We start from the raw sequence: 27,894 nt of genomic DNA, 5'->3' as shown, positions 1-27,894 counted from the left end.
GAAATCCCTTCTGCATTGTGAGTGAGCAGAAAGGAGATAATCCCCTTTAGGCACATATTGATATACAAAAACAATAGGGTGAAATGGCTTCCATCAAACTTCTATAAGGGGGCTGCTATTATTATTCATGAGATAAAGAGATGCTCAAGTCAAGTGGAAAAACATTCACAGCATATGTACATCCCTCTAGCACCCTCACAGCTGAACAGCAGACTGTCACAATAGGCTGTCAACTGTGCTATGTTTTCCTTTTCACAAAAGCTACTAAACAGCATCTAACACAGCTCTGGAACTCAGGCAGGTGGCGTTGGAGGAGCAAACAGGAGCTAGAAAGAAGTTGGTGGTCCTGGTGAGGATCATAGAATAATAGAATCGTAAAGTTGGAAGGGACCCCAAGGCTCATCTAGTCCAAGTTCTTGCAGTGCAGGAATCTCAGTCCCCCATCCAATTTAAAATCAAGACACCAGAGCAGTAAAAATGACATTATACAAGCCCCATGTGTATTAATTCTGCAGTATGTTTCAGGCAGCTTCCCAAGAAACAATGCCTTTTGCAATTTCCCATGTTGTGGGAACACAGCGGAGCTGAGTTGTTAAACTACATTCAAAGTTCAAAGAGCCCTACTGCCAGCACAGCCATGTCATTTTATATAGCAAGCACAACTCTCTGCAGGAAGAATCCTACTCTAGCAAAAAAATGCTGCAATCTGGATAGTGGGCAAATGTGATATACCTGGAAAAGAGCCTGAGTGAAAACATGTGAAAAATAGGCACCTACCAATGCAAAACAAACATGTGCCACCTGTATCGTGAAAAGCCCATTTTGTAATACTACCCTGAAATAAGTCAGATGATGGGTAGGTATGCCCATCATTTAAATTTTTAATGAATGAATCACTCCCTGAATGAAGAGCAAAAAAGACGAAAGCAAAACAAGTATCTGTGATGGAGCATTAGCCACCCATTTCAATGGGAAGGGATGCTGGTCCCTCAAGACTGAAAACAAACAAAAGATAAACTACATTTTTTTCCAAGGCTTAATTGCAATGTCATATTTCCTCAGCATTAGCAAAAGGATGATGTTGCATTTGGTTTCACCGCATTTGAAATGCAAAGCTTACATGACCCACACTAATATACACTTCCAGCAATGTAGAGATGTGCTTGCTTATAACAGACAATGCAGTTAAAATAGAGGCACACCATCTGAGGCAGAATTAGTGGTTTGGCATGCACTACCAAGAGATGTGGCAATTTGTGTATACAAGAAAGAGCCGTATGATCTTATAAAACACTGCACCAGAAAGATGTTGAACAGGTGAAAAGAATATAATCTAGAACAGAGATAGGGTGACATATGGACTCTGCAGGCAGCACTGGGCTGCTAAAAATGATGCCTCATCTGCAACTGAATTGCCAGATAATAGCAGTGTGGGCTAGGGAAAATATATTGACAGGACTGATATGATTCTGAGGTCATGTGTTACTGATCCTGCTCTAGAGCAAAGACAGAAAACAATAGTTCACTCAAGAAGGCATGCTGGGATAACCACCCTCCAATCTACAAATATATTTTATTTTATAAAAGATTGTATATATAAACACACATGAAAGAGCAAGGGGGCAATAGGAAGAATAGAATATCTTTACATCAGATCCCCAAGGAAAGCAGATTAATGTGTTGTAAACATAACTGTCAGACCAAATTACCCATTTATACTGTAGCAGAGAATAACCGTTTCTCATGAGAGAACTAGCCGCATACCTGCAGTGCTCCTAAGCATTCAAAATGCAGTGGGCTCAACAAGCATGATTTGGGCTGCTGTTGGTTGTTTTTTGTTTTTGCTGGGTTTGTTACTCAGCAAAAGAAAAATAAGGTTTAATATTTTCCCAATGTGGGGATAAGGAAGGAGGTAGAAGCGAGAGAACTTAATTTCTCCCTCTCCCTGCTGGAAAAGGCAGCCCAAACAGTTAAGGCAACATTGAGTGCAGCCATCCACAACACACCGCAATCCCAGATGCTGTGGAGTCCAACTTCACGGCTAATCGTCCGGGATGATGGAATTTGTAGTCCAGAAACATCTGGAGTGTGCCAGGTTGGGGAAGGCAGGTAACACTGCAAAGTTAGCATTTATTCACTGCAGGTAACCAAGCGTGTTCCAATTATTGTACATTGAATAATATATTATTTTGGGTATACTATAACCTTAAGCAGGGTTGAAACTAGGCTTTCCATCATGCAGAGCAAAGACCCAGTTTGTCACCCCCACCCCCACGTGTGTTTGCGTACACACACACACCCCTCAACACATTTGTTCATAAAGGGTATAAAAAGCAGTTTGAAAGAGGATGGAGAAGAGATAGTCTCTCCAAATAGTAAAACTGTCTGTGTATTTATCTGGCTTTCATTCAAGATTAAGTAGATCTCCTCAGAGAGTAATAGATCATTTGAGGAATTATAAGAAGCATTATGACTATAGTAGTAGTAATAATAATAATAGTAGAAACTGTGATAATTATCAGGCACATACCAAAGAGTAAGTCCTATTGAACTCAGCAGGACTTACTTCTGAGTAGTAAAGGCTTGAGTTAAAGGCTCTAAAGAATGAAATAAAAGAATAAATACTGTGCAAGTTTCCTTTAAAAATTGCTGGCTGCCGAACCATTGCAATTAAAGAATTTAAAGTGGATTGGCTATATTTTCCTTCCAAATTACAGGAAGGGATAATTGATAATGATAATGATGATGATAATAATAATAATAATAATAATAATAATAATAATAATAATAATAATTTTTTAGTTATACCCTGCCCATCCAGCTGGGTTTCCCCAGCCACTCTGGGTGGCTCCCAACAGATCAAAAACAGAATAAAACATCAAACATTAAAAACTTCCCTAAACAGGGCTCGAATGTCAGCATCACATTTCTTTCATTGCAGGTATTTTGTTTTCAGTATAAAGAGGACTTCCTTCCAAGGTGAGGGGGGCAGCTTACTTTAATACATTAATTAGACTTAAGCATGCTGGTTATATAAGGCTGAGTATCCAAAGCATTCACATGTGCTTCCCGCCCGGTGGCATACAGAAACAGATCCCATGTCAATGTGCATACATATGACTGCTACTTGACAGCAGGGATGAGGAATCTGTGGCCATCCAAAGTTGCTGGGTGCCAACTCCTACCAGCCACAGTAAGCACAGCCAATGGACAGAAACGATGGGAGCTGTTGTCCAACAGGTTCCCAACCCTGCTCCTTAGGCAAAGGGCCAACTAACTCATAGTAACTATCACCTTCTCCGGAAATCTAAAGCTTTTATGCCTTCATTCTCATTATCAAAATAACTCTGCTTTCTGTTAATGTTTACTTTCATTTCTCTCTGTCTGCTGCCTTCTGAAAATGATTAATTAAGGACACTCACCTTAGCCTTTCCTGGACCAATTCCTCATTATATCCCCCCCCCCATTAAATCAAGCCTCACATGATATGCCTCCTGCTTTTCATCACAGGGCTTATATTGCACTAATTTTGTCATTCTTCTCCACAACTGCGTCAGAGAGATTCTATCAAAATCCTCTTTGGAAATCAAAGTAAACAGCATGTCCTTGAATAGTGTTATTTATTGCCCAGAAACCTTTTCGCATATGACAGAGCTGTGAAGTTTATTTTACTGCAACCATGTTGCCTGGACTTTCCTAGGTTGTATGGTTTGTCCAAGCATTGCGTTTCTATGGCTGTAATTAGAGAGGCTTGGGAATCAGAAAGATAATTGCTCTATCTAATCACCCCCACACTTTCATTTACTGAGTGTTTGCTAATAGAAATTAATTTAAGAGACTCTTGATAATAACTGTGCCATTTACATTCTGATCCATCATATTAAAAAGGAGCAGGATGACAGGAAACAAATGCTGTGGACAACTCTGCATTGCTTTATGCCCACATGAGACTGTTTTAGAAGCATCACAAAGCCAGATGCTCTGGGCCATTTTTGAACTATTTTAAAGCAGTATCATGGGAGGTTTCCAGCTACCCCACTCTTTGCCCTTGGAAGCCTTGCAAGTGGCAGCAGGAGAGGGACTCAAAGCAACATCATGGGAGGGGTGTTTCTAGGACTAAGCTGAAACTGCGAAGCTCCCTTGTTATTTTTGCTATTGGGTGCTGCATGTTAAGCAATCTTGTCAAGGTTTGTCATTGCTTTTCTCCCAAGAAAAGACGCCTGCTTCATGGGAGAAAAGCAATGACAAACCTAGACAGCATCTTAAAAAGCAGAGACATCACCTTGCCAACAAAGGTCCGTATAGTTAAAGCTATGGTTTTCCCAGTAGTGATGTTTGGAAGTGAGAGCTGGACCATAAAGGAGGCTGATCACTGAAGAATTGATGCTTTTGAATTATGGTGCTGGAGGAGACTCTTGAGAGTCCCATGGACTCCAAGAAGATCAAACCTATCCATTCTTAAGGAAATCAGCCCTGAGTGCTCACTGGAAGGACAGATCGTGAAGCTGAGGCTCCAATACTTTGGCCACCTCATGAGAAGGGAAGACTCCCTGGAAAAGACCCTGATGTTGGGAAAGATGGAGGGCACAAGGAGAAGGGGACGACAGAGGACGAGATGGTTGGATAGTGTTCTCGAAGCTACCAGCATGAGTTTGACTAAACTGCGGGAGGCAGTGGAAGACAGGAGTGCCTGGCGTGCTCTGGTCCATGGGGTCACAAAGAGTCGGACACGACTAAACGACTAAACAACAACAACATTGCTCTGCTGTGTTATGTTATTGTTTTGCTATGTCATTATGAAATAGTTTTTGCAGTGTTTGTTTGAAATGCATCCCCATTTCTTTGCTGTAAGCTGCTTTCAGGCATAACTTTTTTTTTTTGGTAGAAAAGCAGCAAAGAAATAAAATGAATGAAAGAATGGATTTATCCTTTATTTGTGTACATTTGCTTCCAATATTTTATTTCTGAAATGAAGGATGCCAGGGTTCAAGAGTTCCTAGAGTTCATGTCCTCTGCTCACCTATAATTCCAGAAAACTATGGAGAGGGGAAAACCCTTTGCACATGTCTAAAAGCATATTCCATTACCAGGACTCAGGCATGGCTATTGGCTATGCTTAAGGAAGGCCAATGGGATTTGGGAGCCCAGCAGGTAACAGGATTCTCACCACTGGCTTAAGCTCTGGTGATTCTTTTATCAAAATAAGGGGTGATATTCAATGACCATGTCCCATCAGGCAAGGATTTCTACTTGTGCAGTGGGACCTTCTTTCCTTCTCTATGCACCCCACAAACCCCTCAATCTGCTCCAGAGGGTTTGCAGAAAACCTTAGAACAAATTTAGGTGAGCGGGGGAGGGAGAATGACAACATTTCATTGTGTAAGTGGAAATCCTTGCACTGACAAATTGTTAGCAGATTGTTACATTGGATCCAACCCATCGTCTATCAACTGGACATGAGCAATTGCTCTAGTTAAGGAATGCCTGACTTTTAGACCTAGCAAAATGGGATACAACAATAATTCTGTTTAATTGGAAAGTGAGGGAGTAAAGTGAAAGTTATGTCTCTGAGGCCTTTCTTAGAACCACAGTTTACTACATCCAGAACAAAAACACAAGGACAACAGTAGCCGATACAACAGAAAAACAGGATCTCAGTCCCAATAAAATGGAGCATCTGTACCAGGAAAATAAGACACATATCTAATAATATGATCTAACATATCTAGGAAAGAAGACATTTGGAGATGGGTAGTAAGTTTCCACATCTTCTTTCATACTTGATCCATGTATTAATCACAAAAAGCATTAAAAGGATTCAGGCAACAACATTTTGTGACAACAGCACCTGAAATTTCTCCTAAGCATCTGTGTAAAACCTTTACATCATGAGGGAAATTTCGGTTAGCAACTTACCACATGGCATGCATGTAAGTCGGAGGTAGACGAGGGCTGCTGACAGGTGTGCAATTGTAAGACCTCATTATCCTTTCTGCCAATAAAAAGTTTCGAAAGAGGCTTGCCACCAGTAGATCCTGCCTGAAGAGCTTTTGGAAAAGATCTGCAAGAAAGACAGAAAGATGGATGGCACCTATAAAGAGCTGGAAAGTAATAAAAAGCATGGGGGGGGAGGAAATGGGACACCTGAATAAATCCATGTCCTCTGGCAAGAATCATTATAGCAATAGTTAGGCCTGCTGTTGTATATTTAGGTTTAAAACACACTAATAGATACTGGATGAGCCTTCAACTGGGACTTTACACTTAGGAGTCAACATTTATTTTTTATTTGCATAGTTTTAATAGTGGAAATAATATCCACTGAACGTTATTCTGATACCTGCCATGCAATATCCTAAAGCCTCCAGAATGAGAACAGCTGTCAAAGGGCAGAACTATAGCATACCACAAGGGGTTAACAAAAGGGGGAAACCAAAGCACACAAACACAAAGACACTTGACATGGCAAGGAAATGAAGTTTGGTAAGATCCTACTTTATCCGTTCAAAATGTTCTCCCTTTTTTTGTATCTCAGTTCTCATTGCTTCCTATTTCCCCTCATTAGTGCTTCATTTCATACTCCTGCTCTCTTCTATTATGATCAAGCTATATATATTGCCAGTAATTCTGTAGCTTATATGCCATAGCTTTACCTCTGGGTAGGACGTTCCATGCAATTGTATCTGTGATGGCTGTAAAGATCCAATTCAATTCTCCCAGAGGCGTTCTTCTGTCATTGAGCCTCCCAGGAATTCTGCAAGGAATAACAAAATACTATTGTTAAAACAGAAACATGCTAATCTATTCCAATGCCCACAAAAGTGCTGCAAAAGGAAGCTATCCTTTATCCTTATGTTCTAAATGTAAAATGTACATTTTTTGGACTTAGGCTACAATCCTAACTATGTTTGCTCAGAAGTAAGTTATATTGTAAGTAAGCAGGCACACGCAGAACTTGTTTGACACCTGGGGCGGGAGTCTTGACCATGAGACGCTCTGCCGTGGCACCACTGCCTGATCTGATCTGACACTACACGCTAATACGCAGTAACAGAGGTCCATATTTTACTATCAAAGCCTTGCGGTGCATAAGGACAGCCATGGGTGTTTCGTCCATTAAGTCCTCAGTAGGCTGGGAGGCACAGGGTGTTCTTGGCATGACTGCATAAGTCTGTCAGGTCTCTGGCATGGATCCCTAGCTAGCTTAGCCCTTTGAGGCCTTGGGGCAAGTGCACCAGTCTTCCCCCGCCGCTCCATGGGCTTGTAAGTAAGACCGTTCAATGGGGCTTACTCTCAGGTAAGTGGGGTTAGGAATGCAGCCTTAGTTGATCCCTGAATATTTTCTTTCACATGGTCGTTCATCTCCCTGTTCCCATCTCCCATGGCTTCTTGCCATCTCACAGTTCAAACAGTGAACTAAAAAGGCTTGAATTTTGAACTATGTTAAAGAACATAAAATTACTGGAAGCAAAATCTCCTGGATACTTCAGAATAAATGCTAATAAGCAAGTGGGGAATACTTTTATGATCTGTTTTCCAACCCCAACCCCTAATTATTCAGTAAGGATGAACTACACACTAAATCATTGAATGGATTGACGAATAAACCAGTGAAAGTTTTTGAAAATGAGCAGCTTAGAAAATGTGGGGAAATTTAACAAATCACAATGCATAACTAAACATCTAAATGAAATGGCATAGTTGACTATAACCATCCCTCCAATAATCCAACTATAAAGTTACTGGATGAAGAGGCATAGTATCTTCCTGTAAAATAAAATTTCACAATAAAAGTCCTAAGGAAAAGTTGAACAAATTATTCTTATGAAAATAAAGCAAACCAAAACAAATAGCTTCTTGTGAAGATCAAATCTTTGGTCTAACTTCATGTTATCTAGTGTTCTATGTCCTTACTCAAATATTCCATTAAAGGTCAGTGATGATTTCCCCTGATATTAAAAACAATCCAGTAGGCAAATCTAATAGATGCAGTTGGGACTGCTAATGTTTGCTAAGGAGGCCAACTGTAAATATCTGTAGTAGTAGTACAACTAGTAAGAATTATTTTAATGAATTTTAGTTTTATTTAAGGTATAGGAATGAATTTTGCTTTACTGCTGTATTCATTTATGATGTAAGCCATCCTAGAATTGCAGATCAGATTGAAGAAAGAAAGAAAGAAAGAAAGAAAGAAAGAAAGAAAGAAAGAAAGAAAGAAAGAGTTAGTTTTCTGTGCAATATGGCAGCCAGTTGTGAACATCATTTGATGCATAACCAAAATGACATTGAAGGAAGCTACACTGAAATCAATGGTATGTTGTTCTAATGAATTAGCTCCAGGGAATTAAAAAATTGCCCCCAGTTATTTAATATTTCATTTACTGTATTGCATTTTAATCCCATCCTTCCTTCAAGAAGCTCAGAGTGGCATACATAAATTCTTACCCACTCCAAGTTTATCCTCACAATATATTCTGTAAAATAGGTTAGGTTGACAGAGATTGGCTCACAGTCACATACTGAGCTTCATGGTTGAGTGTGGATTAGAATAGTAAGTGACACAGTTTGCTATCCAAGGTACTCTCACCTGTATTTTAGAGGTCATATCAAATTTTTAGATAGATACAAATTGCTATGCCTTGCAATTACAGATGCAGAACTGCATGTTAAAAAATAGTGTCAGGTGGGATCAGATAGGAATATTGTAGCACATTCCTAAACCACCCATCTCTGTTATTCAGATTATATAACAACATTTTTCTGGGTAGGTAACTGACCAATCAACTAACATTTAATTTCTCCAACGGAGATTTAATTTCTCCAACGGAGCCGGAAAACTACCGTAACATCAGCCTCCTTTCGATCATAGGGAAAATTTATGCCAGCTTTTTGATGACTAAATTATTGCGATGGGTAGATGAGACTAACCAGATTGGCCATGAACAAGCAGGGTTCAGAACTAAACGCTCTACAACTGATCATGCGATAGTTCTTTATCATCTGGCACGGAAGTACTCCTCCCCCCCCCCCCCCCGGGGCTACCTCTGTGCTGCCTTCTTAGATCTAAAGGCAGCCTTTGACAGCGTTCCTAGAAATATTCTTTGGGAGAAACTTGCGAAACAGGGCATTGATAGAAGACTCTTATGGCTCATAAGCCAGCTCCACGAAGGTACCCTTGCCAGAGTGAGATTCACTCCAGCGGGCGACCTTACAAATTCGATACCAATAAACAAGGGAGTGTGCCAAGGATGTATATTGGCTCCCTGCCACACACGCGCCTAGACTAGCGGATTACCGCTGCCCACTCCTTTTATATGCGGACGACGCGGTAATTCTATCTTATACACGTGTTGGACTAACCAGAGCTCTGAAGATCTTTGCCACGTATTGTCAACTCAATCAATTAACCATCAACCATGCCAAGTCCAAGATTCTGATTTTCTCCAGAAGCCGGAGATTATACAAATGGAAGCTTGGTGGAGCAAAAATAGAGCAAGTCCTAAAATTTCAATACCTAGGAGTTATTTTTCAATACAATTTGGGATGGAAAGCTCAAATTCAACACCTACTTAATAAGGCCAAAACCTTGTCATATGCGCTCCTCCGATTCTTCTTTTCGGACGGAGCTTTGCATGTTCCCTCGGCCCTAAAGGTGTTCAAGGCAAAAGTGGTTGCCGTGCTTGCTTATGCTGCCCCGCTCTGGGCCGTGATGACAGATCTTGCTCCCCTTGAGACTCTGCAAAGCCAATTCCTACGTCGGCTCCTAATGCTCCCCCTGTGCGTAAGCAACGCAGCCATGCGACTAGAATTGAAGGTCGCATCCTTAGAAACTTGCCTGTGGAAGCAAGTCTTCAATTACTGGTTATCATTGTGGCATAGATTACCAAACCATTACCTTGTCCAATGCTTATGGCGAGATGAATTCTCTAGCCTTTGGACTAGTAGAATTCATGCCAAACTCCTGAGTTATGGAATCTCTCCCTCAGATTCCCTAAAACTAGACCAAATCACTGCTCAAAGACTGATCCGCCAAAGACTGGATGACATCGATTTACAGTGAAATTATACGCTGGGGGGAGGTGTTTGTTCGCCCCAGAACATTGGTATCACTTTAACTTACTGCGTTCCATCATACCTTTCCTCCCTTTCGACTGTTGCCCATAGACTGGCATTCACCAAAGCGAGGTTTAACGTTTTTCCCTCCAATGTCCTGAGACATAGGTTCTCAAAGGGCCAAGCCCCCGCCGTGTGCGAATGTGATAAGGTGACGCCGGAGTCGCTCCAGCACATTATGTTCACTTGCCCCTTGTTCAATGTGCCACGGGCAAATTTGTTGGGATCAATCATACAGAAACTAGAGGGTACCCCACCAAAATTCCACCTTGCCCAAATCTTGCAGGACAAGGATACCCACACGACCCTGAAGGTGGCTAGGTTCCTAGTTGCTGTCCTTTCCCAAAAGCGACGCCAAGGAGCACTACAAGCAAATTAAGGCGTAGTATGCCTTTCCATTTTATAGTATTTTATTGTTATAGTGGTGTTTTAGCGATTGCTTTTTTTCCCCCCTACGGCACAAGCTGTTATTTATGTGTTGTTTTTACCTGTATAGGCCTATGGCCGTAATAAATGAAATTTCTAAAAAAAAATATTTCTCATACTGCATCTGTAATTTCTCAAAAGGTGGCATAGGTACAACTAAGGGATTTCAATATCGTAGATATCAGCGCTCTTAGAAAGCATTAATGTAGCTGGAACATTAAGTCCTTCACTAATGTGTAAAGTTTTAAAATACATCAGGGACATCTTATGAAGGAGACTGTATTCATTAAAAAATATTAGATTCATTAAGACAAGCAGTTCTCTCCCCTCCCCAAGTTTCAGATGCAAAGCAAATTCTACAGAAGATTCCCATTTTCCTTTCAAAGATTAATATAAAATGCTCCTTTTTCTCGAAGAAACCCTCAAACACTTCAGGGCTTCTGGAACACTAACACTGTAGATCTGGTGTCCAAACACAAGCCAAAACAAATGATTAGCAAACATGATGAGCACTTAAATTAGGCTTAGCTTTCAGGAGCAGTATGTTTTAGGATGATGGTGAAGATACACCCATATGAGACTTAGTTTCAGCTGGTATTGGCTGGTTCTTGGATAAGGTTGTATCCACAAAATAATCTTGTTAACACAAGGACTTCTGCTTGCACAGTGGAACTTCCCGTTCTCTTTTGCCTACGTACTGACGTCTGTTCTGGGGGTTCTCCCCACCCTCCGGAGCATATTTGGGTGAGTGTGGGGAGAGAAAAGTGTACGGACATTCCATTGCGCAAGTGGAAGTTCTTGCGCTAATGGGATGGTTTCATTGGATATAACCAATAGTGTTCTATTCAATTATGTCCCTCCAAACACTGAAGGCTCTTCAATTCAGTGGCGGTTTCCATGGACAGAAGGTAGGTAGAGCAGTGATTTTTGTTGATTCCCCTTTCCCTTTACAGACTGCTGTGCTCCCAGGGCCACATCTGTTCCAGAAATTTGGGGAACTCTAGGGAACAAGATGGAAGTGACATACGGCACAGCAGGAGAGAGGAGGATTTTGTGGGGGGTTTTGTGAAAATCACCATCCTTCCTTGAGGCTTCTGCTGAAACCAAGAGTCTTCCATGAGTAGAGAAACAATTGAATACAATCCATATGAATTATTTTACAGTGGTACCTCAGTTTTCGAACGAAATCCATTCTGGAAGGCCTTTCGGCTTCCAAAACGTTCGAAAACTGAGGCGTGGCTTCCCGTTGGTTGCAAGAGCTTCTTGCACTCAGCGGAAGCCGTGTTGCACGTTCAGGTTCCGAAAAACATTAGAAAATGGAAGCATTTACTTCCGGGTTTTCGGCATTCACGAACTGAAACATATGACCACGGAGGCTTTTGGGAACTGAGGTTCCACTGTACTACTATATTTCTGCTGTTTTAAGGCTAAATTGGACTGAATAGTTGTGCCAGTGGAAACTAGCACAATGGGGCTTTCTACCCCTCTCCTCTCCACCCCACACCCTCTCAGATCAGCTCTGGGAAGTTGGAAGAAACCCCAGAACAAGCTGGGGGAGGAGAGGGGAGATTGTTGTGTCTGGCAAGCAGAAGTGCTTGCAAAGATGGAACAATTGTAACCGTGCGATGTTGAATTCCTCCCTTGGTTGTGTTTTACCACGTTGTATTTAATTATATTGCAGGAGCAAGTGCACGTGCTTGATCTGAAAGGTGGAGTATTTAAAGTTTTAAATAACCAGCTCTATACTACTTGACTAAAAAGATGGTTGTGAAAGTGGAGGTGGGAGTCAATTGACCGATATTTTTCTTTGTGGAATTATTTTCAGGTTTAGGAACCGCCCTACCATTAGGCTGAATGAGACTATTGCCTTAAGCAGCTGATTTTGGATGTTAGGAAAGGGGAACAAATTGGACTATTTCATTTATAAGGTGTAGGGCTCAGTCTGTGGAACTCTTGACATGAGAATGCGTGGCGGCGGCTTTGCATCCCTTCCTCTACTTTGTGTGCAGTGGCCATGGGAGACGTTGAGAAGGGCAAGAAGATCTTTGTTCTGAAGTGTTCGCAGTGCCACACAGTTGAGAAGGGAGGCAAGCACAAGACTGGCCGTGACCTGCATGGTCTTTTTGGCCGAAAGACTGGTCAGGCCAAAGGTTTCTCTTACACAGAAGCCAACAAAAGCAAAGGTATAACCTGGGGAGAAGATACACTGATGGTTTACTTGGAAAACCCCAAGAAGTATATTCCAGGAACCAAGATGATATTTGCTGGCATTAAGAAGAAAGGGGAGAGGGCAGATTTAATAGCATTCCTTAAGGAGGCCACTTCTAACTAATGGCTTCTGCTGCCTTATTTATTTCACCATACAAATGGAAATGACTCTCTGATGAGATTGGTTTTTAAACTTTCTATTTTTACATGCATCATATTGTAGCAGCTTCAAAAAGCCTCCTCGTCAGCCAGAGAACTTTTGATCATGGATGGTCCTTAACATATGTACTTATTCTTATATTATAATTTATAGAATTGTGCAATCAGGCTTGAATAAGTACAGTCAGGGTGACTGTAGCATTTCCTGATCATGTAATTAAAAAAAAAACAACCCCTGTAAAAAAAAGAGAGAGAGAAGCAAGGTGTAATGCAGTCTAGAGACTCCTCTCCTCTTCCCAGTAAACTTCCAGAGTGACTCCCCTTACCTCTGCAAAATTACCATGGGTCTCCATTTCATGTTCTTAAAGAAAGAGAGAACAAAGTGACACTAATCAATTCCTAACTTGGCAGCTTCCCAAGTAACAATCTCTAGCCCACACTGTTCACATCCCTTGAGGCTTGGCGGAAACGGCACTAGCACAGATTCACAAGCTTGAGCAGTTGGGGTAAGAAATCAATTCAAATCCCTGCAAACAGTGAAATGTTTACCCAGTGACCCTTTCGTCAGTGAAGCAGAACTGACAGTAGCTCAAAGTAAGTTTAGTAGTTGATAAAGCATCCAATGATTCTGCAATTAGTTTGCTGGAGATTAGAAAGGCTATATCATGAGATAGTGTTCATTAAATGCTTAATAGACTGTGCATTTTCTGCAAATCACTACTGTATATCAAAAAGTGCACATGCAACAGAATGAACAACCTCCTTTACTGGTAGAACAGGTTCCATCCACTCAAGGGAACAAAATAAAAACCTGTGCTTTAAAAACCTCTACACATTTTTTGGACAAACAGGCCACTGTCAGTCATTAAAATTGTTCACCCCTCCCTTCACTGTTTTGCCATTTTGGGCAGGAGCAAGGTTAAGCTTTGCTGAACAGAGGCACTGATTTTATAATGACCTATCCCAGTAAGCTGTAGGAAGAAATGGAACTTTTATTAAACTGCATTAACAGAAAGATTTTAAATATATATTAATGTATAGACATAGAGCTAAAACAAGCTCCTGTCTAAGCTCTAAGCCCATGCTGGGGGGAGCAGCCACTGAATGAAACTTCCAACCTTCCTTCACTTTTTTTTTTTTTGAGGTTGTAGCAGAAGAGAGCAGCTATCCTATAACCTTGACCAAATTAATCCTTCCAACAAGCCTGCAGTTTCAGGAGGGACACACATAGAATGAGCCGTGAGAGGGGAAAGGGACACCAGCCTAGCCTAGCTGAATCAATTCTGATGTTCAGTGGTCTGAGATGTCGCATCCAGATCACCCTCACATCCTAAACGCATTATTATTATTTTTATGCATGAAGGGAGCTGCTCAAGCCATTTTCAGCAACCCATAAATTGAAACGAGACAGCCTAGAGTTTGCATGGATTAGCTGCAACTACTTTTGCTGTGCAACTCCACTAGAACTGACTGTTGCTTGCAAAAGTCTTGTTCCACAACAACAAGCTTCTGACTATCAAATGGAATGACATCAGGGCTATTGTTGCAATAATATACACCAGATTTTGCTGTGGGATTGTTCTTTAAATGGATGCACCCAGATGGTTCAAGAGCAGGGAGTCCACCTCTGTTACAGAGAACGGTTGATGTGTACGTTTACACTGCCTTAATGATCCTGTCCACTCTCTCCTGCGTTCCCCCAAATACTTCATGTCACTAACCTGCTTCTCATGGGAAAGCAAAAAGCAAACTCATTCAGAACCTGCTCCATGCTTTTATATCAAATGCTTGTGACCTGGCTCAGAGCTAACATGGCATGGCATCTTTCTGGATACTGTTTTCTCTGTTGAGAAAATCTCAGAGATTAGCAGGGCTAAAAGCATGTGAAACATGCATTCAGTTTGGTTAATGTGTGAATGCAGAGATAACAATGTAAATTTACCTCATTACAATAATATGCACTACAATGGCTCTTTTTGGAATGCAATAAAAAGGCAGATGGGAGGCTATCCTGGCGCTTTGCAGCTTAAAGTGGCACAGTCAAGCACTTCGCTGTCAGAAATAAATCTCTTTATAGGTTGGTCTTGTACTATTATAGCACTGTAATCAGTGGAACCATCCCCCGAATGGACCAATTAAACATCGCACAAAGATGTTCTTAGAGTTTAATTTCAGCAAAATCTCATTTGTTTGCAAAACTCTCTTAAAAGCCAAAGAACAATGTTCCTTTCTCCAACAATTATAACACCCTCCCTTTCAGTTTGGCAAGCAATATGGTTCCTCCAGTTCAGGGCCAAGAAAATTTGGGGGGGGGGGAGAGAACACAAGATTATGAAAGCAAACATTTAAAATGAGTAAAAGGTAAGGGTAAAGGACCCCTGACAGTTAAGTCCAGCCGCGAACGACTCTGAGGTTGCGGCGCTCATCTTGCTTTACTGGCTGAGGAAGCCGACATTTGTCCGCAGAGAGTTTTTCCGGGTCATAGGGCCAGCATGACTAAGCCTGGCAAAACCAGAGCAGCGCACGGAAACGGCGTTTACCTTCCCGCCGGAGCGGTACCTATTTATCTACTTGTACTGAGAGCCAGTGTGGTGTAGTGGTTAAGAGTGGTAGACTCGTAATCTGGGGAACCGGGTTCGCATCTCCACTCCTCCACATGCAGCTGCTGGGTGACCTTGGGCTAGTCACACTTCTTTGAAGTCTCTCAGCCCCACAGAGTCTTACAGAGTGTTTGTTGTGGGGGAGGAAGGGAAAGGAGAATGTTAGCTGCTTTGAGACTCCTTCGGGTAGTGATAAAGCGGGATATCAAATCCAAACTCTTCTTCTACTACTACTTTTGATGTGCTTTTGAACTGCTAGGTTGGGCAGGAGCTGGGACCAAGCAACGGGAGCTCACCCCATTGCGGGGATTTGAACCTCTGACCTTCCGAACGGCAAGCCCTAGGCTCAGTGGTTTAGACCACAGTGCCACCCGCAGAAAAACCCACTTTAAAATAATTATAAAATGCAACACCCAAGAAAAGTCAACCATCCACTGAAATTTCAGTAAAATCAGTTAAAGTGATTTCAATGACTATACAGTATCACATAATACACTTTAAACAACCTCAAAGGGAATGCAGCATTGTGTTACTTAATCTCATTCAGAAGTCATTCACATCCACAGTCAGTAAATCAAGAAGGCTAGCTACATATAGATTGTGGTTCATATGAAGGGGCTGGGATCTTGGCTCTTGGGCTCCGTGATCACTGCAGATGGTGACAGCAGTCACAAAAATAAAAGACACCTGCTTCTTGGGAGAAAAGCGACGGCAAACCTAGACAGCATCTTAAAAAGCAGAGACATCATCTTGCCGACAAAGGTCTGTATAGTTAAAGCTCCATTTTCACTATCTTGATTTCCCTAGTTTTTTGTTTTTATGACAACAAATTATAATCTCTATGGGTAGGGTCCTTTTGTTTCACTTCCCCCATCTTTAGATACATTTGTTTGTTTCCTCCTCTGCCCTTTCTTCCATCTCTTTTTAATTTTGTTTAACTTAATATACATTCAACAGCTAAACCTTAAAAAAATAAGATTTTCCACAATCTTTCACACATACACAGTCAAACACATTTCTACCTACATATCGCCATACACCAGTATATTATAAAAGGGTTGTGAAAAAGCCGCTTCACATGTTCCATATGGCTTAGAGTCTTAATGATCTTATTTTTCCAGATCTCCTAGCACCCAGACAGTCTATATCTTCAATTTGTCCTTTACTTTCTCAATAGTCTGTATATTTTTCCCATCTCATTTTCTTCCATATCTTAAAACTTCCCTGTTGCCCTTTTAAAGTGAAATGCTCATTTGCCAATAAAAATGCTAAATGCAGAGATGGGGGGTGGGGGAATCATTGTTTATATTGATCCCAGATTCCTAAGCAAACATTTACTACACAGGATTCTTCTATGTAAACTGTTTTTTTTAAAAAAATAATATTTATTACTTTTAAACCTTACAAAAAAGAAGAAAAAGAGAAGAAAAAAGAGGAAAAAAACAAAAAAAAAAGAAAATTTAATACAATACAATACAATATATAAACAATACACAACATTAACACATTAGGCTAAATAAAACAAAGCAACAACAATTTAAAAACATACATCATACCATTTCAATGCCCTATCTTTCATTCCCTCGTTTCATCGACCTCCTCTCACCTCCCTTTTCGTATTCCACTTCTATTAATTATTTCAGCAATTCTTGTCCATCTTTCACTATTTTCTGTCATATAATTTTCTTAACTTATTTTAACCTTATTTTCCATTAATACTATAATACTTATTTATGCTTAACTCCTTATAACATTTCTACTAAAGCCATGGAATTTCATTCCAACATTTTTCTAACACTCATTAATTTTGCAATATTTCTATAAATAAACTTTAAACTTTTTCCAATCTTCTTCCACCGTCTCTTCTCCCTGGTCTCAGATTTTGCCAGTCCTTTCCGTCAATTCCATATGGTCCATCAACCTGGTGATCTTCTGTCCGAGGCTCTTAACTCTTTTCCAAGTCCCTTCTGCGGATCTTCTTCATATTTATACATGCACTTTACTTTGTCTTCTGCTAATCTTGTTCTTAATTTCCTTCCTTTGATGCTGAAGAGTAGGTCTCGGGGAAGCTCCGACTTAGCAATGTTTTTATTCCTTCTCGGCAGTTCAGCCAAATCTCCATAGTTAAAACTAAAATCCAAAAGATATTTCAGGACGTGTTTCAAAATCCATCCAAATCTGAAGGTCCCCACAACTCCAATCTCCTCCTGACCCAAGTCCAGGTCCCAAATGTCAATACATCCCTGCATGGGGGGATCTATCCAACTTTCCTTCTCCAGTCCAAGCAGGGCTCCAATCTTCAAAATCTGACTTTCTCTAAATTCAGTCATGGAAGGCAACAACTTATATTCATCAAATTGCCTCTGTAAGGCTGGGGCTCTCTCCTTTTCCACTTGTATTACTTTAGGTTCCACAACAACAACTTTCTCCCTCGCCTTCTCCACAATTTGCCGTGTCAAAGTAGATTCCTGTATCGATTCCTGAGTAGTTTCTGTATAGATATTCACTTTTTGTCCCAAGTTATCAATTTTGATAGTCATCACATCCGTCTTCTTATGAAGCTGTTCCAATGAGTCACTTATCTTGCATAATGTAATCACTAAGGCTTCTTCTGTCGACATTCTTACCAATCCAAGGTCAATCCCTGGTTCTCACGGTTTTTTATCTTGCAGCTGGAGATTCCCCCAGCTCCACTCTTGTAACAGTTTCAAAGGCTCCCTCTAGAGGGAAACAATTTCTATTTGTATCAATCCTTTTAAGCACGGTTCAAGCAATAAAATCAGTTTCAATTTTCAGTTACTTTTACTCCTTTTTAAACACAGAAGGAAACAATGGAAACAATGTATTTCTCTTATTTAACTATCTGTCAACATACGTTTTGTTCACAGTCAATGAACTTTTCCAAAACGTCAAACTTGCTAGCAGCCCGTTTCCAGGTTCAGAGCGGTGGTAATTTAACCTTCTTCACTCTCTCTCCTGCAGGCTTGCGCGGTCCAAAATTTCCCCCCTCTTCTCCTGCCCCAAGGGGGGTTTAATGATTTTAGCTGATGGAAATTTAACCCTTTAGAAAGGACTTTCCAAGACTTTAGCTTGCAGCCTCTTTGCTTCAGTCTATTTACAAAAGGGGAAGGCGGACTTCCTGTTTAGAACCTCCCCGTTTCGGTGCCAAATTAAGACGTTTAAAAATCCAATTTTCCGTTCTGCTCACGGGTAGTTGTTTTAAGATCAAATTGTCCACAGGAAAAAGTCAGCGCTCTCCGGCAACAGCGATGCGGCTTCACTCCGTGAAAAAAGCAGTCGATTCAAAGCACCGCGCCACTCACCCCACGTCACTCCGGATCCCTGAAACCGGGTTTCCCTGCGAGTAGGGGAGGCGCAAAAGGTGCCAGCCGAAACCCACGTTCACAGGCTTCTCCCGCCTGTGATTTTTAGTGGGTCCCCGCCTTCACCGTGGCGGCCAGACCCTAATTTCCACGAAGCAAATTCCTCCCGATCAGAGGAATTCCGCCATTGTCTGGAGGCGCCAACCCGGAAGTCTCTTCTATGTAAACTGTTTTCCTAACCTTCTTATCCATTTGTCTTCTGCAATTTTCTTCTATGTTATACCACTGCCTTATACATGCTAGACCAGCAGCATCTACGTAATAGCTCCCTCTCTCCTACATCTTAGGGTGTCCAGCTTGTATTGCCTAGACACTAATATGTGAAAAAAATCACAATGAAAATGTAAACATAACCATTGCACTATCTTAATTAATCTGTAGCAAAGGCTTCACTACTACGAGAGCAATACGATATAGATGTTTTTGAGCAACAGCATGAGATTCTTCAACATTTTTTAAAGGAACTGGGCATGCTTAAACTGGGCATGTTAAAAAAGATAACAAAGACATTAGCATGTTCTCTGCTTTTGATTTTGTGTTTCCCAGTTCCATGCTTTTGGATATACGAGCCATTCCTGAACATATAAAGGTGTGTGATATATATAGATACAGATATACAGATACAGATACAGATATATAATCAAGTTTTTGTGTTGTTGTTTTGCAAAATAATATGGCTGCTTCTAAAACACAGCATGATACAGTTACATGTCTAAGGCTGACAGCAAATTACAACTGGAATCTATGCCATATTCTGACATACTTCAGCCTTCAGAAGAGAAACGTAAAAGTAATCTAATTTGATTTCTCACCATGAGAATGTCTATGAGAAGTTCTTATTTCTGCTCCTGCTAAAAAAATGAATTAGCCTTAAGTCACAGTTCTGTACGAGCTTGTATTTTTTGAAAAATGTGATTTACAGTAATTACCTCTGCAAAGCAACATCAGACTGCCCCCCTTATACTTTTGAAGTTCAGCCATTCAGAAAAGCCAAAGAGAACATCCTAGTCAAGTATATGACGAGTGGGAAAGGAAAGGGAATTGATTTTGTTTCCCTAGATATTACCTTGTCATTCACAGGAAAGTTTCTGACACAGAAGACCAAGTAAAATGCATTGGCCATGGAACGAGGAGAAAGAGGCCAGATTGACTCAAGCCATAAGGTACACTTTAATTATGCTGCTTCACTTCCGTTTTTTAGCAAGTATTCCTGGCAGTCCTCTCTACAGAGCTCAAGTTCGTTGGAGACCATTCAGAGGTAACAACTATGGAAATGTCAGGGTCACTGAACAGCTTGTGCCAGGTGTCACAGACAAAAGATCCTCTTTGAAAACCTAGCAACTTTGGATGACTCACACTAATAATTGTAGAAGCATCTGACATCAACCAAAAATACCTTTCTTTCCTTTATCTGGACACCACAATTGCCCCGACTTCATTTGCTGTTGTATGTATAAAACTATAACAGTTGGACAATGCTAGAGGTACTTAACCCAAACCAGCAAATTATTCTGATTAATATTATCAGATGCATCCATACCCAGCAATGTGCATGATTTAATAACCTTCTGCTAGAACTTTTATCCATTTCTCTTAGGACAATTGCACAGTCCCTAATGCCATTCACAATACAGTTTATGCTCAGAAACTTGGACTAGAAATCTGGTGTCATGGGACTGAGGGCTTCTGGGACTGAGGCTAGTAAGCTAACAGGGACCATGTGAACTAAGGCCACAAAGTCCTTGGGGGGCACAGAAGGAAATACAGACGGTAAACAAATAAGTACAGGTGGGTAACATCAGCCACTGCAACTGGCAGACAGTGTGAAACCCGTGGAGTGACTAGGCCTGGTATAAATTCCTTCAGAGCATTGTCTTCTGCCTGAGGCACCTCAGGCTTCAGCCCCAGCAACTAACTTTAGGGCCTAAGGGGCAGAGAACATTAGGATGGCATTCTGGTATGACTACCCACAGTACCACCTCTGATACCTACCTACACTGAGAGAGGGGGGGAGGGAGGGAGAAGGGAAGGGTGGTAAGGTCAGTGGTAGAGCATGTACAAAAAGCCCTATGGGCAGGGCTAGGAAAAAACAAGCCCCTAGTGATTTTGGTGGTGGCAGCAGAAAGAAAAAACGGTGTTGAGAATTGCCCCCTTCTTAATTATTGATTCAATCATCTGCTGGCTGAGGAGGGGATGATAATCCCCTTTAGTTGATCGGCATGGATTAGCTTGCGGGGGGGGGGGCGGGGCTACATGTTTGTCCAGTGTGGGCAAGAGTGTGCATACCCACCAATGGCACGTGGCCTCCAAAGGGGTGGCCAATGATGAATGTGACCCTCTGGTGAAAAAGCAGTCACCATCCCTGGTGTAGACAATATGGAGCTAGATGGCTCAGTGCTATAAGGCCGTGTCCTTAAGATTCTGCAGGCACTTTGCCAGATACACACAGGCCATAGTGGACTAGCAAGATCAGCACTAAGCCCACACTACTTCTAACTCCCCAACACATAGCTTTTAGCTCACTTCCTGTTCAGTACTACAGCAACTATAGTCTAGAGGCAGCCTTAATTCTCTGCAAATTGTGCTGAAGAATAAGATATTCGCAGCTTCTGTCTCCGGACTTAAATCAGCACCAATTTATCTACTAACACACAGGAGGATTCCAAGAAATATTGAACTATAGAGTTCAAAAAGCAGGTACTTCAGAATTCTGTAGTAATACTGTGCTACATAACAGCTAAATGAAAACCTAAACCAAACCTAAAATTGGGGAGGGGGGAGACTAGATTTGTGACAATCTTGGACCTGGCCAGCAGGAATTATATTCAGAACAGCTGAGGAAAGAGCCGCTTTGCCTATGGGCACTTGTACCAGCTTATATTCATGACAATGATTGCTCAGTTCACACATTCCATTTGTACATGGGAATGAAGAATGGCCATATGTTAAACAGTATATCGTATGATCCAACTCTTAGTGGATAAATGTGGATCTATTAAAGCTACTGAGTGCATATATATCATAGAGCAGATCAGAAATTAATCAACTATACTTTGAAAGCTAACAAACATGCCACATTCCGTGGCTCAGTCTATGCTTTAGGTCTCTGCAACTGTGTTCGCAGTTGGCTTTCTTGATTTTACAGCAACAAAAGGAGTTGCTCTTCCCTCCCCTTCTTTGCTGGGTATCCTCAACCCCCACTACTCTCGCCCTCTATTTCTGTGGGTGGTCTCTCAATAAACTGATAGGCTTTCAGTACCACTTATAATACCCCACTATATCTTTCTATTGTTTTCTCTCTGTCCAACAGGTATTTCTGTGTGAATGTCCCCCTGATGTCTCAAATTCAGTATGACTGGACTGCTTATATTCCCTTCCAACTGTTCCGCTCCTTAATAACTGCTACACTTTGACATCACCACCATCTTTCTGATTTCTCCTTTGTTTTTACTCACCATATTTACTTTGTGCCATAGCCCATTCAGCTAACACACAGGTGCATGCTCAACTCCCACTTTGACATCTGCAAGCATGGTAGCCTTTCTTTATCACACCAGAGTTGTCTCACCTCCATCTGTAACACTGCTTACAATATTTACTTCTCTAGTCGTTCAGATCATATGATACCCCTACTCATATCGCCTCACCAGCTTCCCTTTTTTCTGCATTCAGCACAAGCTTTGTCTTTATCTTAAAAACTCTGCATTTTTCAGTGCTTCCATGACACAACCCCATATGTGATCTTCACTCCTAAAATTCCACCAGCTACAGACACCATAATTTTTTTCTACACTCAAATGATTTCGTTCATTCTCTCTGTCTTCTCCTTGTGCTGTGAACTCCCTTCAGTAAAACATATGTGGTTCCATCTTGCTATTTTCATTAGAATCGCTCCTCAAAGTCATGCTTTTGTACAAAGCCTTTAATATGACCCCTTAATTGCTTTCCTTTCCAGAAACAAAGCCTACTTTCCTGTAGCTTCACGTGCTGACATTCGTTGTTCATTTTTCCTTTCTCGTCTATCCTACATCTTTTCTTATCTTTCCACAGTCAACATACAGCTCTCTTGGGGACAGTGGCCTTCTTTTGTTTATTCTGTACCTCTGTAAAGCCCTATATAAACTAACAGTGCTGAATTAATATAACAAGAACCACCCCCACCCCCAAAGTAAACGTCAAATTAATGTCATTTTCCCCTCTAAAGTGGGTGCTACAAAAATAAACAACCCTTAATAGATTTTGGCTGCATTTCAAAACCTGCCCCCAACCTATCTATGCTCCACAGTAGCCCAAGTATTTATTGTATAGGAGCCCCAAACTTGAAAGCTTGTTTTCAACCATGTCATTTATTTATATGAGGAAATGGAACAGTGTTGCCATGAAAACCATCTTTTTGAATGCGATCCTTATTTTGCGTATACAATAGGCTCTTCTCAGAGCCTGGCTCCCTCTGTAACAATGGCAATAAAACTAAGTGCACCATTTCAATAAAAAAAAATGATTTACTGCCAGACATAAACCTTAGAGAACATCATCCACAAAGCTGCCTCCCCACTGAACCCGAAGCATTAACAAGGCATGTTTTACACTGGACATTCGCCATCACTGCCCCCCTAGCAGTCAAAATGTAAACCCCTAAAATAGGTTTAGGCAAACTTCTACTGTGTTTTATTTAAAAGAAATTTACCAGCTTATTTAAATTGCCCTTTATTAGTCATGAGACTTGAGGGAGGTGCCCTCCCAAGGATAATAGTATTTCAGTTCACTTGGTTTTGAATTTATCTTAAGTATGAATGACTAATTAAGGTAATAAGCTCCCTGGGGCTGCAATGTTGTTGTCTATATACAGCGCTTAACCCTTTGGCATAATTAAAATATAATCCCATAGCTAGATACCCTGAGGAATGTTACATTTATCTGCAAAATGGGGAGGGGAGTCTGCATAAGGCACATAATTATCTAGTAGGAAACATATTACTAATAAAGAAGCATCTAGATTACAGGGGTCTATGGAAGTGCACACTCAATGGGTGACAAGAAAGGTGACAAAGACGTACCAATAGGAGTGACATATATCCAGAGTCTATTCTCATGGTCTATCCAAGACCTTCCTCCAGTCCAGGGTTACCCCCAGACCCTTTTGGAATCTGTAAGGAAGCAATTGCTCCCCGCTCCAAAGAAGGTGCCATTTGTGATGGCAGGGGCCCATTACAGCGGCATGAAGCCTATTTTCAACGGAATCTTGCAGGAGCTTGACATAAATGTCCTGGTAGGAACTTGTAAGAACTTAACAGCAGTGTCATTTAGAAGACAAGAAAAACCCTCCGCTTTAGGAAATCTTTCAGCTTTGTGTTTCTCATTTTTTGTGTGGGCTTTAATCAGTGGCGTGTGGTGAAACTTTTTGTAGGGGAACAGTTAGGGGAAATTGCAAGGGCAATTGGGGAGGGGAACATTGCACATGTGAGCATCATTCCTCCCTCCCTAAGCAGGGCAGAAGCTTCCCGGGCTTTGGGAAAGAGGCACCAGGGGAACATTTAGGGGACTAGCCTAGTTCCCCTAGTCCTGTGACTGCACACCACTGGCTTTAATCTGTTTTAACTATTATGTGGGTTTGTGTTAATTGCATTTACTTTTGTGATTTGCCTTGAGTTGGGTCTTGCCTAAATGAAATTAACAACAACAACAACCGCAGCTGCTGAAAGGAAAAGAAAGGGGCGAGTATGGGCTGCCCCGACCTTAAATGCCCCTTACTAGTCCCGCCCCCGCCGCCAGCCGATTGGCTGGCGCGGTGAATAATGAATACTAATGATCCCGGGATTCCCTTGGTCCCGCGGGGCTGCAGCCAGCCCCGCGAGGGTGTGAATGGGGCGTGAGCCCGCAACCCCCCCCCTCCGGATGTCGGGAGTGGCATTAACAACAACAACAACCCTCACCCCCACCTCCACCCACTGGCATTGATCAAGTGGCTCTTCTGTGCAATCATCTTTGGGGAAAATATATTGCCCTAGGCACTAGTAGTTAGCACTGCTGATTCTGCAGTGGTATGTGGCAGCTGAGCACAATGCATGGACTTTTCAGCTAGCACTACAGAGAGGACAATTGTCCTTGCAAAGCTCATACAAAATGTTCTCTGCAGTGGCTAGTGCAGGTGTACTTAGAAATATAGTGGAACACGAGTAAAACATTCCTAATTTTGATCGCATATTCTGTTTACTGATGGATGGATGGACGCCTACCCAATAATTTTACTGTTTATAGCTAACCAACCCAAAGCAAAAGCTAACCCAAGAAAAGTTCTGGTATTTTAAATTCAGTTTTGTGCCTGGCCTTCCCCTCCAGAAGATGCTTCTAATAATGACAAATTGCAAGGAAAATCTGCTGTGCCAAAAAAAGGCTATGAAGGAACCCAGCAAACTCTGCTTGAGCAACTCACCCACATATACATTTTAATCCAATTCAGCAGAGGTGAAGTGCTGAGGTCTCAGACAACGACATCCCTCAGCCTACCTTCCAGATCTGCTATGATAAAAAGCAATGCTGCTTAATTAAGCACCTCTGATGGTATGCAGGAGAAATTGGTTATTTTGTAGCACTGCAGTATGATTTTCACATTTTCTCCCAATTACCCACATTGTTCCTCCTGTGCAATCTCTGGGGATTTTGTTTTCCCCATTTCATCTCTAAATTAGCTCCTGTTGAATCATTACTCATCTTATCAGTGACTGGCAGACATTAATGAATTACTGATTTCCAGCTTGCCCCCCTCCATGATAGCTATAATAGAAACAAAGGGTAATTTTAGCATCAGACTTCTTATTTGGAATAATTTTAGGAAAGTGAATTTTGTGCTGGTAAAAAGTTACTGATTGACAGCATTAGATAAGTCCCCAATGAATGACTATAGCACAACTAGCAGCAAAGCTAGTGCTCCTTAAGTTACTCCTGCATATATAACCTTGGGACCTACAGCAATTACTTCTAGAAACTGGAAGTGGAAGGCACATATTATTTTCCCCTTTGACATTGCTGGTCTTAACACACAGCTAGCAGTGGGCCATATGACCAAAATATGGAGGCAGATTTTCACACTACTCATGTTTATAATATTGGGTGGAATTCAATATTACACTATGTTGAACTTTACGTCAGTGCAAGCATACCAGCTTGACAGACGGAATAATCCCCCCTAATGCTGTTCTGGGGGTTATTCCTACTCCTCCAGAGCTAATTTCAGGGGGTACAGAAGGTTACAGGCAGGGAGAGGAGAGAGGGACATGCCTCATTGTTCCAGTGGAAGCAGGGCTTCTGCAGATGGGGTTTGTTAGTTGCAGCCTGCCCATTGTAGGTATAATATCATGCTACCCATGTTTTGAATTGCTGCGAGCACAAATTCATTTTGCAAAGAAAAGGACACAACTAGCGGACAGCAATAACATGTTTGAAGCTTTACTGGTAATACTCAAAATGTCCAACATCTCAAAAACAAGGATATTTTGGTCACTCCACCAAAGGACTTAAAATAAATCCACATGGCAGCTCCAGCAGCAGCGGAGGCAGCATTAACAACATGCTCATTCTGCTCATTCTGGGTTAGCTTGGATAATGAGAAATTTCATCTCTTCAAAGAAGGTGCAAGGTAATTTGTTCAAAAAGTCTGCAGCTTAATTGGAAAACAAACTCCTTCTCAAGATTTTAAGACAGCTAAATTATAAATTACAATAGACATGTGTTGCCTTAACTGCCAATCTAAATCTTGTCTTCAGACTACTGAAGAAGAAAAACACGTGTCCTTTATAATTAATACATATAACAGATTAAGGTGAAAGAGGTTCTTTACATATTAAATTTTGAGGAAGCTGACTTCAAACAACTTTTAATGACTATATCTCCTTTTTACATTACAGTGGTACCTTGGTTCTTGAACTTAATCTGTTCCGGGAGTCCGTTCGACTCCCGGAACGGTTCAAAACCAAGGGGCGGCTTCCGATTGGCTGCAGGAATTTTCTACAGTCAAGTGGGAGCCGTGTCAGATGTTCGGCTTCCAGAAAACAGTCGCAAACCAGAATACTTACTTCCAGTTTTGTAGCGTTTGGGAGCCGATTTTTCCGGGAGCCAAGCCATTGGAGAACCAAGGTACCACTGCAGTACAGTGGTACCTCAGGTTAAGTACTTAATTCGTTCCAGAGGTCCGTTCTTAACCTGAAACTGTTCTTAACCTGAAGCACCACTTTAGCTAATGTGGCCTCCTGCTGCCGCCGCGCCGCAAGAGCACGATTTCTGTTCTCACCCTGAACAAAGTTCTTAACCTGAAGCACTATTTCTGGATTAGCAGAGTCTGTAACCTGAAGCGTATGTAACCTGAAGCATATGTAAGCTGAGGTACCACTGTATACGTTGTCCTGATCTGGCTGCTTCTAATTGCCAAGCTACTGCCCTGATTACTACAAACTATGGATATGTAGATAAGGTAAGCTTGGCTGTCTGGTACTAATGCTGCAAAACAAAAGGAACAAACTTTTCCTACAACTGGTACCAAAGGAAAGAAAGGTGCCCCAAGAACTAAAAATTTAGCCGTGATTCCATGCAACAGAGAGAGCATTACAAGTCTAGGCTCATTCAAGGTATCATGCTGACAGCTGATATTCCTGTGGCTCATGTTTCTGTAAAGCCAGACTGGTTGTTTCTCCAAATTTGCAGTGCTGGCATTAATTCCCATTTCACTTATCTCTTTACAGGATTTCAGAGGATATGTGAAGGCAATACAAATTTCTACAATTACTTACCGGTAATTTTTGATTTTTTTAGTTCACTCAATCCCAGTCCCTCTGACTAAGTCAGTTGCCTACTTATCCAGAAACAGTGTATAATTCCCCCCCCCCCCCCATGTTTGAAGAGACACAGTTGGGAACAACTGCTTCAAAGTTCAATGAAATGTCCAAAGGATATGCTGAATGACGAGTCAGATTTCTAATCTATCCTACAGCAAAGAGAAAATGCCCCATGGG

The 27,894-nt window shown here is 41.4% G+C and overlaps 2 protein-coding genes across 3 annotated transcripts in view; one reads left to right on the top strand and one right to left on the bottom strand.

Moving 5' to 3' along the window:
• Positions 1-27,894, bottom strand: part of RPTOR (regulatory associated protein of MTOR complex 1) — a 304,516-nt gene that overhangs the window by 127,192 nt on the left and 149,430 nt on the right. For both annotated transcript variants that reach the window (XM_083598574.1, XM_083598575.1), the window contains exons 8-9: positions 6,654-6,754; positions 5,917-6,061 (exon numbers count right to left, since the gene is read on the bottom strand). In XM_083598574.1, the coding sequence (XP_083454700.1) occupies positions 5,917-6,061; positions 6,654-6,754 (246 nt within the window). The remainder of the gene's footprint in view (positions 1-5,916; positions 6,062-6,653; positions 6,755-27,894) is intronic.
• LOC310753664 (cytochrome c-like) lies at positions 12,479-13,153 on the top strand. Its single transcript, XM_083595025.1, has one exon. The coding sequence runs from the start codon at positions 12,554-12,556 to the stop codon at positions 12,869-12,871; it is 318 nt and encodes a 105-aa protein (XP_083451151.1). The 5' UTR covers positions 12,479-12,553; the 3' UTR covers positions 12,872-13,153.

The sequence above is a fragment of the Podarcis filfolensis genome (genome assembly GCF_964270895.1).
Source record: "Podarcis filfolensis genome assembly, chromosome: 2".
Lineage (NCBI taxonomy): Eukaryota > Metazoa > Chordata > Lepidosauria > Squamata > Lacertidae > Podarcis > Podarcis filfolensis.
This window is presented reverse-complemented; position numbering and strand designations above follow the sequence as displayed.

Coding starts and splice junctions, on each gene's coding strand:
- LOC310753664 (XM_083595025.1), top strand. CDS start 12,554: ATGGGAGACGTTGAGAAGGGCAAGAAGATCTTTGTTCTGAAGTGTTCG.